General features: G+C 43.4%; 1 protein-coding gene across 2 annotated transcripts in view; it reads right to left on the reverse strand.

Annotated features, from left to right (window-relative positions):
• Positions 1-17,922, reverse strand: part of PDE1B (phosphodiesterase 1B) — a 122,188-nt gene that overhangs the window by 50,981 nt on the left and 53,285 nt on the right. The window contains exon 1 of one of the 2 annotated variants that reach the window (XM_088137931.1): positions 4,863-5,173. The exons of the other annotated variant lie outside the window; for it this stretch is intronic. Coding sequence (XP_087994057.1) covers positions 4,863-4,915 — 53 coding nt within the window. The 5' untranslated portion in view covers positions 4,916-5,173. Of the gene's footprint in view, positions 1-4,862; positions 5,174-17,922 lie in introns of those variants that run through there. 2 annotated transcript variants of the gene reach the window in all.

Genomic DNA, 17,922 nt, shown 5'->3' on the forward strand with positions numbered 1-17,922 from the left:
TCAGTTTAGGGGAAGAAAGAGAGGATAGAAAAGGGGGATTGGAGAAAACCATCCCATCCTCCCCCAAAATGGATCAGAACCAGAGGGACGTGTCCATGCTTCTCGCCTGCTCTCAGGGAATTTTGGTGGCAAAGCCACACTCTGCTAAGTGTCTGTTTTTAATGCCTACATCTCCTTCGCCACCCCCAAAACAAGGATCTGCCCATTTCTAGGGATACTGGATATGGAAGAAAGACGGGAAGGTGACCCCACATACATTGCTCAGTCCCACGTTTGAAATGTTGCCATGGTGATTCACATTCCCTCCCAGTCATGTTACTAGGTAACTAGCATGCATGCTTGCCACAAGAAAGTGTGTTCGCTTTGTGTTCATAATGAGCTGTTCATTCCTCCCCACGCCCACCAGGGCCCATGCATTTGTCATCCTTGGTAGCAGTCTCTTCACGTGGGCCCCAGTCACAAGCTGATCAGCTACATTGTTCTACCAAAGAGTTGAGGTCAAAAAGTTTATAAGATGCTGCCTCTCGGTTCTTCTCTTCTCAGAGCTAATACCTACCCCATTCGGTTTTCCACAGGATAAAGTTTCAAACAAGAATTCACACCTGCCTTGTTCTGCAGCAGGAATCCCAAACCACAAAACGATCTACAAGGGTTTCAAAATCATTTTTAAAAATCCCAGTTTGTGTCCTCTTTATTTTATTTTAGTATTGGGGGGGGGGAATTCCAATTCTGCTGGAGTTGATTTAAATCAGGAAAAAGGGGAGAATTGAAACATTTGGGTGCTTTCTCAAAAAGGGAGGAGGAATCCTACAGGTAGAATCTAGAGGTCCAGAGAAAAAGTCAAGCTGACAACCTTCTCTTGGACAACTAGCTTTCCGTTTGCACACATTCAACTACACACTTTGAATCAGTATGTTCCAGAACTCTTTTTTGACGTGTTGTTTTGTGGTGTGTTTTGTTGCAATCCTAGCATAGGTAAAATGTGAAATCTTAACCAAGCTGAGAAGGGACAAAGAGATTTGGAGGTATTTGTCTCTGTTCACTTAGGGAAATCTTCCCCAACTTCCCCAGATGCTGCTGGACTACAACATCCATCATCCCTAGCCACTGAGCATATTTGCTTGGGATAATGAGTTGTAGTCCACTGGTCAGCTAGGAAGCCAAGATTAGGAAAACAAGCATAAGTCATTTTCACTCATTGTAAAATGAGATCAAAAGAAGACAATAGAGTAGAGCAACCTGGTGCTTCTGGATGCTGTGGACCATAAACGTCATCATCCTCAATCAAGATGGCCAATATCTGCCATGTAGCAAGTTGCCTGCCCCTGTGCTATAGTTAGGCATATTGTGTATTTCTGGTGTCTCACACCTGTTTTTCAGGAGCGTTCTGTTGCTCCACTACTAAAGTTATATGAATATTGATTGGTCCAGGTTACCTGAGGGACCGTTTTACCCCTGTCACATCAACCTGTCCCACCTGGTCAGGCAGAGAGGGCATGTTGCAGGTCCCATCAGCGAGAGAATGTCAACTGGTGGGGCCCAGGAGGAAAGCCTTCTCTGCCGTTGCCCCTGCCCTCTGGAACAATCTCCCCCCAGAGGTGTGGCAGGCCCCTACCCTGCCGGCCTTCCAGAGAGAATTGGGGACCTGGCTCTGCCAGCTTGCGTGAGGGGATAGCAACTTTACCCAATCCTGGGGGTGGCTAGCGCCTCGATGATGCTCTCTGAGTGATTGCCAATTATTCTGAATCTTTTTATTTTCTATTTATTATTGTAATTTTGTAATTTTGATTGATTTTAATTGTTTTGTAAACCGCCCAGACTCATTCAATGAGATGGGCGGTGACAAATTCGACAGACAGACAGACAGACAGACAGACAGACAGACAGACAGATAGATAGATAGATAGATAGATAGATAGATAATAAAACATAGCCCAGGAATGGCTGAAATCCCTGCCATTGTAAAATTAGCTTTCTTTTTTGCAGTGCCATCATAAGCTTTCAACGAAGCTCCAAGAACCTAAAGCAAATTTATGCATGAACTTCAGTGCTACAGCAACTTCCACTCCTTTGAAGAAACATAACAAAATAGACTGAGCCTGAGGGCAAAGAGGTAGGAGTGTCCTGGCATTTTAAAATCTCCCCACAGTCCACTTCAGTATATTTTTATCTTGAGCAGGAGATTATAAATTATGAAGAAATTCACAGACATAACACTTCACAACATTCCATGTATTTGAAGTATTTCATGATTCATGGTTAGGAAAGGATGGTTACAATCCTGAGCGAGCTTGCTCATCAATAAGCTCAACTGAGTTAACAGGACTTATTTGCCTATGGATCTGCCTGTGAATCATTACCTGAAATACATCCTTTTGTCACTTTTGTCACTTTACTGGAGTTCTTTTAATTCATCTGGTAAAGAATTATAATCCACTGATATCTTACTGTTTGAGATGCTCCTTGTAAAAAAAATTAAGTGCATTATCTAATTTAATTCATGTAAAATATATATATGCCCCCCATCCCCCCCCCCGCTTGCAATGCTTCTGTTCCTATCACTAACTTTAAAACACTGAGAATACTTGTAGTTTTTCATGTATTTCTGGTTGTTTGATGTTCCGTAATTTTCCTATTTCTTTCTGTAAAACTTGTTACGAACAAATACATAAATGAGAATACTTGTAAAACATGCATTCTCTCAAAGTGAAGGTTCACATGCAGATGATCAAATCCTTCCTGCAGTCACCAGACCGCTTCAGGGAACATGGGGTAAGGGGTGAGGGATGGAGGGGAATCAAAACATTTGGACCTTTTTAAAAAATGTATTTTGTATTTCTGTGAATTTTGGAGGGGAGTTAAGGAATATTTGGGCCAGTCATCCTCTCTCAGCCCAACCCACCTCACAGGATTATTGTTGTGGGGAAAATAGGAGATGGGAACATTAGGTCCCAACACTCCCTTGAGTTGACAAAAAATAAAGGCAGGATAAATCATGGATGGATGGATGGATGGCGGATGGATGGAGACAGACAGACAGACAGACAGACAGACAGACAGACAGACAGACAGGCTTAAAGCACCCGTCATCCCTTAAAACTCTTGGAACTGCCCACAAAATGGATTCCAGCTCCCACCAACTTCTTGTATTGCCCTTAATAAAGCATGCAGAGCCTACTGTGGCCTTTTGGCCAACAGAAGTTGCACAGTCCTTTCTTAAAGCATTAAAGCAATGGGAACCTGAGTCTTACCAGGTGTTGGTGGACTATAGCTCCATTGCCACTGATCACACTGGCATGATTGATGGGAACTACAACCCAAAAAAGTCTGGAATGTTTCAGTCTTGTTGTACAACTCCCACCCCCAGCATTAATTTTGTGTCCATCATAGGCAGATTATGAAAAAAAATTATTTAAAAACACACAAATACTACAGATGATGTACTCTTTGCATTTGTGTCCAACCACAGCCAATCTCTGCCCCCAAGAATAAAACTATAAACTGGCATTTTCAGAGACACCAATGAACGGGGCAGATTTGTCAATAGTGATCCTTAACAGACAACTGTCAAGCACCTGCGGGGCTGCTGTTATCACAAATAAAAAGGACATTATAGTTGGCTCCCTAAGAAGTGCTGTATTCCAGTGGGAAAGCTATGTTGGTCTGTTGAAAGAGTAACATGCAAAGTTTTCAATACCTTAAAAAATAGATTTTGGCATCAAACCTTAGGAGGCTGAGCCTGCTTTGGTGGGCTGTGATCCTCTCAGATTAGGATTGGATCACCTCTGACCTAAAGGCTGCACGTGTCACCTTAGTTCCCACTTTACAATCCCCAAAGCATGCCAAGACTGCACTGTCAAGATTCAGAGCAAAATGGTAACTTTCAGCAACTTGTTTAACTTTTTGTTCAGCAAATTAAAAAGGAAAGTGGATTACACCTGGGCAAGATTTACAGTAACCAGTTCTGCTTTTACCTTATTGCTTCTCCTCACTTGCCTACTTTGAAAAAAATGAGCTCTAAATTGTCTGCCCTGCCCAACTGATGATGCCACTAGGACTTGCCCCTTTAAGCTCTTGGAGGTGAAAACACTGTATAAAAGTATGACCCCCCAGGCTGAAAAGGTCTGCTTGTCTTATCCCCTAATCCAAGACTAACATGAGGGTTGCTGGGCTTTTTGCTGATTCTGAGGAGATCTCAGTTGGGATTTCACAACTGCTCCCATGAGGGCCAAAGCCCTGTTCTTCCCATTCTGCAGAGCTGTGATTGCCTGGTTCTCCTCCTCCTTCCAAAACTATAGAAAGCCCTGAAGAAAGGCGGCATCTTGTCTTGTCCTCTCGTTCTGAACAGTGTCACAAGCTGGATTTGAAAGTAGACCATTGTGTATGCTTGCCTTTTCTAACACGTTCAACTTAGATTCCCAACACTCCAATCCCCCTGATAGGATTTGTAATTCAGCATGTCTGGAGGGAAGCCAGGTTGGAGAAATGGGTGTAGGCCATAGTCATTGTGGCAAGAAAATAGGACCCATAAAATTATGGTCAATATCACTAAAAGCAATTAGTCTCTAAGCCACCACAAAACTCTTTTAAGTGCCTTAGAAATGCTTGACTTTCACAAAGTAGCTTTAACCAAGAATCTTGTAGCACTTCAAAAACAAACCAATTTTGCTTCATTACCATTTAAGCTTCCGTATATTACAATCCATTCCATTAATGGATCCCTGGTACAAAATGCTATCCTGAAACAATAGCCCAATCTAAGCTCAAAAGGAGCAAAACACTTGGTCGTATAAACTCCAGTTAAAGTTCGCAAGGCAGGACTTAGTCAAAGGAAAAAGTAATTGCAGGAACCCAGTGCTTACCTTATGATGGGGCCATGAATGTGAGCCCGCTGGATTTGTATAACTTCTGCCATGAGCTATTGAGAAGGGTCTTTCCTAACATCTATAAATGGCTTCAGATTTTGCCCTTTCAACCCCAGAGGGATACAGCATAGCTAGCCAGGGCCTAGTCCACATCTCATTTGCTAGCGACATCGCTTGCTTCTTCCCTGAACGCAGCAAAAACGGTATTTCACAACGGATCTTAAAAAGTTCTGTCACTTTGCACAAACGACTGTGAGCTAGAGGTTTTAAGTTGCTGAGGGCAGCTGTGAGAAAGAAAAGGTTCACAGCACCCAGCAAAGACAGAGGGGAAAACCCACAGAAACCATTTAAGGCAACCACCAGGGGAAAAAAATGAACATATGTGCTAGGATAGACAGAGGCAGGTTTCAAGAGTCAACCCCTGGCTATTTTTGCCTGTCAACAAACATTTATCCTATCCTAGAACCATCTACTGAACAGAGATGAACAGAGGCCAAGTGGGTTGGGCCAGTGGCTCTCTTGAGATGAGGGGAGGGAGCATTTGGAAATAGCCTGATTGTTTCAAAAAGGGGGGAAAAGAAGCTCAGGCCTAGCCAAAAGCAAATGAAAGGTCTGAGAGACAATCACCTTCTTTTTAGCATAGTGAGACGCAGATTGGTTAAATTCAGGTGGCCTTTTCGTTCATCTCAGAATGCCTTTCTAAAGCCAAGGAAAAAAGGTGTGTCGAGATGTTTCTGCTTTTCTGCAATAAAAAGAAAAATAAGCAGTTTGCACAGTCAAGAGCCATTTTTCCCTTAAGCATAATTTTCCAAAGCAATAAAAGAAAATATCCTATTTCTCCCAGCAAATTTGAGACACCCAACCTGAAGGGAATGAATGCTTGAAAACAAAACATGGCAATGGTGACTTATCTATGATAAATCTGTAGTCAGCAATTTGACCTGCAACACACTCATTCACAAGGGTGAACAATCTTTGGTTTCAGACAATCCATTCTTCTGCAACTCCCACAGCCCCTCTGAGTACACTGGCAAGTATCAGCTGCCCACTGTTTTTGAGACAGAAAGCACCCTGAAATTGTAAGGTAAGCCTCCAATCATAGCTAAAAAGAAAATAAGAAATCCCTATTTCCTAAAACACATATACTGTAGAAGAGAAAAAGTATTGACTCTATTCATACACTGAACACACAGCCATCTCTATTGTACATCATAGTCCCACCACTGCAGTGCTTGGTCCCTCCAAAGCCCATGTCACGTGTGTTGACTCCTGACCAAATGTTTTTCCATCCCAGATTTGTTACTACCTCACATCTAATAAGCCATGATATCTGAAAAGTTTAACTTGCTAACTACCTCATTTTTATTCCACTTATCTTTAGTCACAATCAGCAAACAACTTTATTAGGCAGCCACATGGTTTTACTGTAATGTGGGTCAAGCAAGCTGCCATTTTGCCATATTGAAAAATGAAACAAGACTTGAAGTTTCATCAAGGATCCACATTTGCTCTATTGCAGCATTCCCTCACATGGTGCCCTCTAAATGTGTTGGACCACAATTCCCAGAATCCCACTGGCAAGCTGGCTGGCTGGCACTTCTGGGAATGACAGATCAATATATCTAGAAATCCATGTTGGGGAAGGTTGCTCTGTGGCCAGAAATGAGTGTTGCTGGGCCCTCTCAAAACTACCACCTTAGCTAGTCTTAGGTAAAATCACTAAAGAGTGATTCCAGAACCACTACTTTCTGTAAAACACACTCCCAAAGATATTTACCCACATACCCTTCAACAATTTTTTAAAAAGTCTCCTTTCCTTATTGAGGAGACTCCACAACATTGAATAGGTGCAATGAAAGGCTTCTCCTGGCACATATAACTTCTCACAACCTTCCTGGGTTGCCCTGAAACATTTTAGTGCTTGAGGCAAGAACGGAGTATACAGACCTTCTTCATTACACATACAGAAGCTGATCAAATGCTGGCATCCTTCATGACCTGCAAGCTAGCTTAAGGGCCCACTGGTTCTCTCCACCCACACGTCCTTCTCTCTCACTGTCCCCACAGCATCTGCCTCTGCAGAGATCACTGAACTCTGCTTCCTGGCCAGGGCAGTCTGGCAAATCAGGCTTTCCTTCCACAAAAGCCTGAAAGGTTTTGGTGGCGAGAGAACAGGAAGAGAATCCAAGAATTTTGGGAACTGAAACCAGGAACCCAGCCAGCATTTGTGACAGGGAGTAGCTCGCCATCTTTCATTCTCTTACACAACTACTGTGATGAAACATACTACTGGTGTATTCCTTGGAGTAAATATGAACTACATTATCTTATCATCACATTTCCCTGAGAACAGAAAAATAAGAGCAAGTCAAACTGCAGTTCTCTTGAAGTGCAACTTCAATAACCTCACACAATATTTAAGAAAACTTTCATATGCTAGATCAGCTCAGTGGTCCAACTAGCCCATTACCCGTGACATGGACTAGTTACGGCTCTTCAGATTTGGGTCTAATTTTTTTTCCTGCCTTGCCTGAGGAGGCCAGAACTTGAACCTGGGCAGCAGGCCATAAGAATATACAGAGTCCTGCTGCATCAAACCGAAGTTCCATCTAATCCAGTATTGTTCAAAATGGGGCTTCTGTAGTGATGCCGGAAAGAATCCCACATTGAAAACAATAACTCTTGTGTTTTCTGAAATTCTTGTGTTGCCAGCTAATTTAGAATTTGCAGGACAGATACTGAAGCAGGAGGACTTCAAAAGAGGTGACAGCATTGTGTGAATTTAAATTGTCCCCATTAATTACTTCCAGTGCCAGGGGTCCTTCCCAATTGCCAAGGTGAGTCCAATGAAAAAGTAGAATTGACTGTCATCTGAATATTGGTGACACCCAGCTCCAAAACTCCTGATGACTACCTCCAGTGCTTTATACAGATATTAAACTGCACAGAGGACAAAATTGTGCCTTGAGGCACCCTACATTACAGACAACCAGATGCATCCCACTGTAACATGGTGCCCTCAACCCCAACTCTAAAGACAATCCAAGAAAATATGGATTCAAAAGCAGTTGAGAGACTGAACAGAATAAACTGAGTCACACTCTATCTTTTTCCCATAGGTGGTCATCTATAAGAGTAACCATGACTAATTTTAACCATAACTTGTTCAGTCTGAATGAAAACAATTGAGACCTTTCTCCTCCAATAACATTTGCAGGTGCATGGACACCATTATCTCAAACACTTTGCTTTCAAAATAGGTACAGTATATGTGACTGAGCAGAGGTAGGTATATTCCTCTGGAGTCCAGGATAGTTTCAGGCCATTATCTCCTTTACTGCCAGTGACTCTACTCCATCATGTACAAACACATACACTACTCCTAGATTCACCCAGTTAACACCTAGGTCCCCAGTCAACCCCAAATCTTGGGGTTCTCCAATACCACACTTGACAAGATCTCAATCAGCTTGGTCAGGGAAGCTGCTGGGCATCAAAGATGGTGGTATACCCCAACAACATCCCCAGTCTATCTTGTTATTCCAATGCCAGGAAAAAGCCCGTATATACTACCTCAGTTCATAGAGATTTTCTGTTGAGTGATACGATACTCCTATGAACCACATCAACTTCCATAGCCAACCATCTAAAGTGGCCTGTACTGAGAAACCAGATGTGGAGAAGTAGGTCAAATCCACCCAGGTCTCAGGAGTATCCACTAGGGTGAGGTCTCTTTCCTACAACCAATTAAGAGATGAAAAAGGTCTTATTGGGAATTGACATGGCATTTAACAGTAATATTACCAAGGCAAATTAGAAGTCATGCTAGCAGTGAACACAGAAAGGATCAGAGAGGGTAATGGACATAGGCATCTGTGCACTCCAACTCTTAGATATCTACTCCTTCCCTTCTGACATCAGAATACAGCAAATGTGGCTCTTCCAAATTGGTGTTTGCAAGGAATTTTATAGCCATTACCAAGCTAAGGAGGCTTCAAAGCATGTGACTACATTAACAGTAATGCTGATATCTAGACAGCTACCTAACACCTCTTCAGGGAAGGAGGTAATCACACTCACATCAGAGGCCAACTTAACTGGAGCGTGTCAATCACTCATTTCTAAGTGCAGCACAGATTCATTTCTGAGGGACAAGTGCGCTCTCCAGAATTTCTTAGTCCCTTGGAAGATTTCTGAATCAAGCCAACGCTTCAGCCCAACTCTGAAAGAACATTTAGGAGACAAAGTCAACTTCTAGTCAAAGGAAAGCATCATGAAAACGCTGAACACTCCTGGATTATAGCTTCTAATTCCTTTTTTATTATTATTTATATGTATTAAGAATTTTACGTATGGGAAAAGTCAAATCCAAAGAAAAAGATAAGAAAAGAAAAAAAGAAGAAAAAGGTGCAAAAAAGAAAAAAAAGAAAGTATTTATTTATATATATATATATATATATATATATATATATATATATATATATGTCACATGGATATAGCCACCCATCTCACACAAAGCAACTCTGGATGGTGTACAATAATTAACAAAAATAACAAATGGATAAAAACATTCATTATAAAAAGATAAAAAGTGATTATTATAAAGAGAACATTATCAAAAAAATTTAAATTTTAAAATATATAAACCCCATGAAGAGAGCAAGAATATCAATCACAGTGGAACCATTTGAGAATGTCTCTGGTTCCCAAAGACCCGCAGGCCTGATGACACAACCAGGTCTTGAGGGACTTCCTAAATGACCGTAGGGAAGGGGCGAGCCTCACTTCAGGGGGGAGAATGTGCCACAAGGAGGGAGCCACGGCACAAAAGGCCCGCCTCCTGGGACCCACCAGATGCAAGTCCCTGGCCCATGGTACACGTAGCATCCCTCCCCTGCCAGATCTAATGGGACAGACTGATCTGGGGAGAGGCGGTCCCTCAGATAACCCAGCCCCATGCCCTGAAGGGCTTTAAAGGTCAAAACCAGCACCTTGAATTGGACCTGGAAGCAAACTGGCAGCTAACACAACTTGCGAAGCAGAGATGTAATATGTGCTCTTCTAGGAGCACATATAACTGTCTGTACCAGTTGAAGCTTCCAGATACTCTTCAAGGGCAGCCCCATGTAGAGTATATTACAGTAGTCCAATATGGAGGTGACTAGGGCATGAGTGACTGTGAGCAGAGCCTCCCGATCCAGGAAGGGGCACAACCAGTACATAACACGAAGCTATGCAAAGGCCCTTCTAGCCACGACTGCTTTTCGACTTTCTCTTCAACAGACATTAACAAACCCATCATCTCCCTTCCCTCTTAACTATTCCAGAAATCCCTTAAATCCCTTATTTAATTTTCATCTTTTCAATCATTAAATCCATAAATCATCATTTCACTTTTTTCTTCTTTTAGCAAAAAGTCCATAAAAGGTTTCCAGCCTTTTAAAAAAGCACTCGTTGCTTTCTCCCTGACCAAACCGGTGAGTTTTCCCCTTTCCCCCAGTTCTGACATTTTTACAATCCATTCCTCCATTGTGGAAAGTTCAGTGCTCTTCCATTGTCGTGCATATAATAATCTTGCTGCCGTTACCATATACAAAATTAGTTTTCCATGAGTCTGGATTACAAATTCTAATTCCAATGTGTTTGCAAATATTCCAGATTACCTGAAATCTTATTCTGATCTCACCAACACCCCATCCCGGCCACAAGAACTCTAGAACAATTGAGGGGATCTTAGTAGGGACAGAAAAAATTGATTTAACAACTCAGTACTTAAAACTACAACTAAAATATTCACTTACAGGATTTGGATGAAGTTTCTGACATTTCCCCTCCCCCCTCGCCCCAATAAAATGTCAAATTTGTTTGATCTTCCAAATGTCACTTCTAGGATATGAAATACTGGTAGTTCTTCAGGTTATGTCTTTGTGAGATTGTTTTCAGCCCTAGTTATAAACATTAGCAAGTATTTCTGGAGTTGAGCACAAAAGGGGGAAAATAGATTTCACCATGGAAATTATGAGTATCTTCACCATAAACCAAAGCTAGTTTAAAGCCATCATTTATTTATGTATTTTTTTAAAACCCAAAAATAAATGAATAAATAGCCTCCCCAGGGGACCCTGGGAACCTTGTTTCTGTGAAAAGGGATTAGGAAACTCAGGATAAAGAGAAATGGGGCATTTTTAGCACAGTAAGGATCCACTGGAAATACCTTTTATTTCATTGGATCCAAGCATTTTTTTTCCCGTTCTTCTGTAAAACGTGTTTGAGGACTATGTATCATACTTCTTTCAACGCTCCTTAAAAAAATAAAATCCATCTCCAATACACATGAACCCAACTTGCCAAAGATTATGTCTCTGGTTGCTGGAAATCACTTGCCCTTTTCTCCCCATCCTTTCTACAAGTTGAGAAGACAACCACAGCACCAGAAAAACAGCTACAGGTGTCCTTGACTTATAACCACAATTGGGACCAGGATTTCCATCGCTAAGCGATGCGGTCGTAAAGTGAGACATCATGTGACCGCATGCTTAGTGACGGCAATCCTGGCAGTCCAGGTTGCTGTCATTAACCAAGAATCACGGGTCATTAAGTGATTACCCACCCCAATCCAAGCCATTCCAGGCTTGGTCCCTCCCAGCCCTGAGCCTCAGTAAGGTAAGGGACTGCCTCCAACTCCCCCCAACTCCTTGCTCCCACTGCTGACAAGGTGGGTAATCACTTGCTGCCCAGCCTGGTTGCTGTGCCAGGCTGGGGCTGGGCTTCATGCTGCAAAAAAAAAAAAAAAAAAACACCTTAAAAAGCAGCCTCAGAGCCACGGCGTGCCAAAAAGCCCCTTTCTGCTGCGTTCCTGGGCTGGGCTGGGCCTGGGCTTCACACTGCAGGAAAAAAAAAAAAAAGTAAAAAGCAGCCCAAGCTGCAGTGTAAAGGGGCTTTTTGGTGCGCCGTGGCTCAGGGGCTGCTTTTTACCTTTTTTTTCCCCCGCAGCACGAAGCCCAGCCCCAGCCCAGCTGGGCATGCCTCATCAGCAGCGGGAGCAAGGAGATGGCAAAGGTCAGCTGGGGCAGCAGAGCACAGGGCAGCAGGGGGCCAAAAGGGCAGAGATGGGGAGGAGATAGGTGGGAGGAGTTGAAGTGCCCCTGCGGTTGTAAGTGTGGGCGGGCTGCCAAACACTTGAATTTTGATCACATGGCCGTGGGGGTGCTGCAACAGCTGTAACTTTGGGCACGGGTTGCAAGTCCTTTTGTTCAGCGCTGCTGTAACTTCAAATGGTCGCTGAACAAACGGCCATAACTCAAGGACTACCTGTCTTGCATAGCTGTTGGCTTCCAGTACACAAGGGAGCAGCAGGAAGTAGAGTGTTAAAATAATAGCAATGGTATGTCCAGAGTGTCCATTTCACATCAACAGATACACAGAAATGCACTAGCTCAAAAAAGGACGAGTCACCAATCTGCACTAGTTAATACATGGATGTCATATCTGAAATATAGTAATTTTAAATGAAAATATCATCTCATCTGTGGACTAGTTCAGCCACTGACCAGGTGCTAACCCTGATGATCTATTTCAATCGCCTTCTTTGCCTTTAAATAAGTCCTGATCTGATAGCCTTTCAAACAGGCTTTGGAAAGAAGGAGATATTGCTAATTAAAGCACAGCCTATCTTTTTTAGGAAGAACACAATTGGGTATACGGTGCATGTGTGTGTGTATAAAGGTGTGTTTTCTCTCTGGTTTGAAATGATAAATCTATGAAGTTGAATTGTCTGCTTCTTTAAAGAAAGGGGGGGGGACCAAAAGCAGGGTCTGTTCTTTTTAGCAGGGTCCTCTGCATCTCTTGAACTCCTACTCCCACAACCCCTTGGTACCTGTTGTTAAAGGGAGTGAAAGTCCTTGATCAGGTTGTTTACCTCTGCTCAGTACAAAGACATGCCACAGAAGAAGGAAATCCATCTGTGACCTTGCTGTGTAATTTAAGCACATTTTTCTCCAACCCGCTCATTTCAGAACTGGGAAAACTAAAGAGAGTAGGATAATACAGTGCCCTGAAATTAGGCAGAGGAGATGGTATTCCTTCCTCTTGCTCAAACTCTGCTTTCTGTATGAAGGACTTTAAAAAATAGGGGTGATGGGAACAGGAGTTCCAACAGTGGTTCTCAATTCGGGAACAGAGATGTTTCATATCCACAAGTCTGACTCTTTTTTTTTTTTAGTTTTTTATTTCTTACATTTAAATCCATCCCATTTTTCCTCTAAGGAGCTTAAGGCAGCATACTAGAGACAGCCCCTCATTCACAACCACCCTGTAAAATAGCTTAGACTGAAATACGGCTGGCCCAAAATCACCTTTGTAAGTGCAATGGTCAAGTGGTGACATGAACCTGGATCTCCCCAATCCAAGTAACGACTGTATCATGCTACATTTCTATTATTTATCCTTATTTTCATCTGAACATTTTTTTTTTCAAAAGCATACAGCTACCCGGTTTAAGGGGACAACACCTAGTTAATTTTAGCTGATTGGGGGGGGGGGAAAGCGATATAAACTCAGATTAGGTTAGTACATGGATGGGAGCCTGTCCTGAAATCCCAAATTTGTAGGCTAGAGTGGAAGTTCAAAAGTTCAAAATAATGCAAGCACAAACCCAAGCTAATTTTCTAATGTCACAATGCACTGCCAGGATCTGCAGAGTGCCTTTCAGTACTACTATTACTATAAAGAAAACAACACACATCCAGATAAGGGGATTTTTAAAAAAAAGAGAGAGAGTGAACCCCAGCACTCCAAGTTCCATCACCTCCAACATCATTGCAACGTGTGAGGTTGAGAAGGGCTGACCTTCCCAGTCAGCTTTCCCAAGATATGTCTGCAAATGGGCAAGTTGACAGCATTTTGTTTGTATTTCCTTGGGGGGGGGGAGAGAGGGCAACACTATTTCAAACATGAGGTTTGGGTTGTCTTTCAGCAATTCAGGCTAGTCAATACAAGGCAGAGCCTCCCCCACCTTCCCCAAGAACAGATGTTGCCTGTCAAATGTCAACCCCCGCAACATCCTAACAGCTGTGTGCTGAAAAACCCTTGGCAGTCATTTCCGTCCAACGTTGCCCAGGGAGTTCTCATGAACCAAGTTGACCTCAACATCCCAACTGAGCTGCCGGGGTCTGGAAAAGGAAATGCAGTGGGGTCGCTCTGTCACAGCATCTTGCCACCGTCTCACCCTTGCAAGTTACGCTTTCGTTCCCAAGAATTCTGAGGAGAGTAAAAAGCGTCACTTCCCCAAACGAGCTGTTGTTTCCAAAGCTCCCAAGCCCAGCGTTGATTTACACAGAAGTGCTTTCGGAACGTAAACTTGCTCTCCCACACACCCCTCCTCCCCCTCCTGCCTCCTCCATCTGGGCAGAAGGAGCGCTTTGACGGCTGAACCTAGAACCTCCCATCATGCAACGGGCCTTTCACGGGGAGCAAGAACTAAAGCGGGAGCCCATCTGCCCTCCAGAGCGGCAGCAGACGTGGGCGATTACCTTGAAACATAAACCAAGACTAGGGAGGCTCCCTCCCAGCCCTCTCCTGTATGAAATTATTCATCTACTATTTCCAAAGTCAACCAGGCCAAGAAAAATTGCTTTAAACAACAAAGGAACAGGGAATTAAGGCAGGAAAGGTGGGTTTTTCAGTACTTTCACGCTCCCCACACTCCGAGTCTTTCAAATGAAACTGTTCTTTCCCATTTATAAGCAAAGCAAGGAGCATGGAGTCAGGCTCTGCGCGTATGAAGATTATATGGAGGTACAGACAAGCTCAACAGTGTTGCCTTAGGTCCGAGGTTTCATTTTTAAGGATTTTTTTTAAGGAAAAAAAAAGACAGTTGATAGAGATGTCAAGTCTCTTCCATTTTTTTCCTGGTGGTTTAAGAGATTAAAAGGGGATCAAATCTAGAGTTGTCTGGAATAGAAGTAGAGAAGCCGCAACCTTCCAGATGTCATTGGACTACAACTCCCATTGTTCTTGACTATATGCCCCAAGGGTGGAGCTGATGAGAGATGGCACAGACCAAAAATATTTGCAGTGTTATAGCTTCCCTGTCCCTGCCTAAACTGAAATCATTCAAGGTTGGTTTTTTTATTATTTAGACTGAAACCTTTGGTAGGCATCACTTGTTGCTCATCAAATGTGCTATTTCACAGGAAGATTTCAAACCTAATGAAGAGATGATTAGAAAATAAAGGGTTTTTTTTCTCCCATAGGCAACTTCCTGCTAGCTTCTCCACTCTACAGCTCCCTGGCACCGCTCCCCCTTATTAGCACTAATCAGAATTGTCAGTCCTATGCAATAAACTTGCAGTGCTATTTAGTTAACCGCATTTCAAGCTCAACTGGGAGCTCACAGCATCACACAGCCAAAATCAAGGGTAGTGCCAGAGCCAGATGTGTGATTCAATTGGGTGTAACTTTCTGTGGGTGTAATTTTTGGGATGCCAAAAGCTCTAATTGCACAACTCAATATAAATCTGATGGTTTGCACGTGACTGATAATTTTGCATAATTCACTCTGCTTCTCCCAGAGCTGGAGAAGAGCACCGGAAATCAAGCCACTGGAACTCTCGTTCAACTCCACCCACCCTCTTTGTGAGTTTTCACCAGGCATTGCCCACTCACTTCAATATGAGAAATCTGCAAAAATGAGAACTGAGAATCCCAGGATGCTAATTTCAGTCCTCCATTGCCAAAACCAGTGCTTAACATCGTGGCACTGCAGAGGACCCACAGTACTAGTTATATATTCTGGGACTTAAATTGCTCTTTAGAACTGGCATTCCAATGCCGAGGCTCCGCCTTGGAATTCATGCAGCATTTTAACAAGAGGGAAGCTGACATTTCACATTCATCTTTGAAAGTTCTAGAACAAGAAAAACAAAGTCTCTTATTGCACCTGGAATGGTCACTCCTAATGCCTCCAATGCTTCCCAAAGGCAGTGCTACAGATCAAATGGGAATAGGAGCTGGGGATGGATTTAGCACCAGCTCAACTCAGAACCAGAAGAACCATCAGAGGCCTTCCCTATAACCAGGTATAGGATGTTTTCTACAGTTCCACTCCCACCGCTGCCAATTCAACCCAACTGAGAACAAGAGAGAATGTTATACCCCAATGGGGAGTGATCTCCCAATAAAATACAAAAGGATTCATTTTATATAAACGGTTAATGGGGTGGTGGAGAGGAGCAATACAGAGATCCATCTTAACTGTGCTAATATAGTCAACACATGTTCCTCAAAGCCACACATGCCTCTTTGTTAACCAACTGCAAAACTCAAGTCTTTCTCTCTGCTGCTGTTATTGCTGCTCCTGGCCTAGACAGGTAGATGGTAAGCCCATCCATAGCTATAAGACAAGGATGGACATCTCTAAGATTATCAGAACGGCTGTGCTTCTTATTGCATTTTTGAATTCCTCCCCCAAGACAAATTGTGATACCCAATTTCAGTGTTTTGTTACTACATTTCAATGATGCAATGCTAGGGTGCAAAAAAAAGGAATTGGGGGCACATGTCTCCTGCAGGCTGGCTACCCTGTTTTAGGAGAGGCACCCCAAGGTCTCTAACTGCCCAAGAAACAGGCAGCTTTCACAAGCAAGTTCCAGAAAAAACATCTTAGAAGAACTTAAGTATGGATATTGTAGTCAAGTGCACATTTTGACTGAAAAGGTCTTTAATGCAGAAGGCCACAGGGATTGGCTGCCGGGGTGATGGTCTGTTGGACACAGATAACCGGCACAAGCCAAGGAGCAGTTCTCGTGGTCGGCCAAGTGGGAATTTGCCACAGCACGCGCAGCCTTTCCATGTCAATCAATCTTCTGTAGGCGGGCTTCCCAAGAGACAATGCTTGGTCATTGGAGCCTCTGTCCCAAGATGGCTTGAAGAGGACGCTGAACAGGGCTTTATAGCTACTGGATTTTAAAATAGCTTGTCCTTAACCAGGCTAGAGTTCCATGCAGTGTAAAAACAAAGATGTGTCAAAGAGAAGTGGCAGCACGAGGGTCCACCTGCACTGGAATCTGTGGGGCCCAGCTTTAAAAGGTCAGTGGGATCGCCTCTGAGCAAACGTTTTGAGCTTGCCTTCAGGATCCGTGCACTGGTGGACTAGAAAAAGCTCCTTTCAAAAGCAGCCACCTTTCACCCCCAACACTGACTTCTTAGATAGTTCTCACTTAAACACTGGCAATTGGGACCAGAGTTTCCAACACTAAGTGATGCAGTTGTAAAACGCGACATCACGTGACCACACCTCTTAGTGACAGAAATCCCAGCACTTCTCATTGCTGTCATTAAGCGAATCACTGCGGGTCATTAAGTGAGGACATCATGTGGTTGCTATTTGCTACCTCCTGCCGGCTTCCCCCATTGACTTTGCTTGTAGGAAGCTAGCAAAGAAGGTTGCAGATGGTGATTCTGTGACTGTGGGATGCTGTGGCCGATGTAACTACAAGGACCGGTCATAAATACCACTCATTCAGCACCATCATACATTTAAACAGTCGCTGAACAAGTGGTCGTTAAGCAAGGACCACCTGTATTGATCTCCACTCCTTGCCCCACCTCCAAGTAGGGATGTGATCACTGGCTCCTGGCAAAAGAAGGAGTGGGACAAGCTGAGCTGCAGGAGGCAGTATGGTACCTCTTCCCATCTAGCTCTACAGGTAATGGAAATGGGTGCCCTGCCTCATGCCAAATCCCTGGCATTTCTGAGATGGCATTACCAGGCACTTTCATTGGGGCTGTGCCATGGGCCCTTTGCCTTTCTATGTGTGCTGCATATCACATCCTGCTAAAGGCCAAACAGAGAGGCACCCCATCCTTGTGGGAAGCCTGAATGGACACAGCCAGTTCCTCCTGGCAGTCATGAAAAACACCAGATCGCTGCCCTCCTCCACTCAGAATCAGAAAAAAATGGAACAACCAGTATGCAAGAACCAGACCAGACTGGCTAGATAACAACAGCCCTCCAGCATGCCATCCAAATACACTCTGTTTAATTGCAACAGATTTT

The sequence above is a fragment of the Python bivittatus genome, unplaced genomic scaffold, assembly GCF_059951505.1.
Source record: "Python bivittatus isolate LINGU-HERP-01145 unplaced genomic scaffold, Pbiv_v1 ctg000220_np1212, whole genome shotgun sequence".
Classification (NCBI taxonomy): Eukaryota; Metazoa; Chordata; class Lepidosauria; order Squamata; family Pythonidae; genus Python; species Python bivittatus.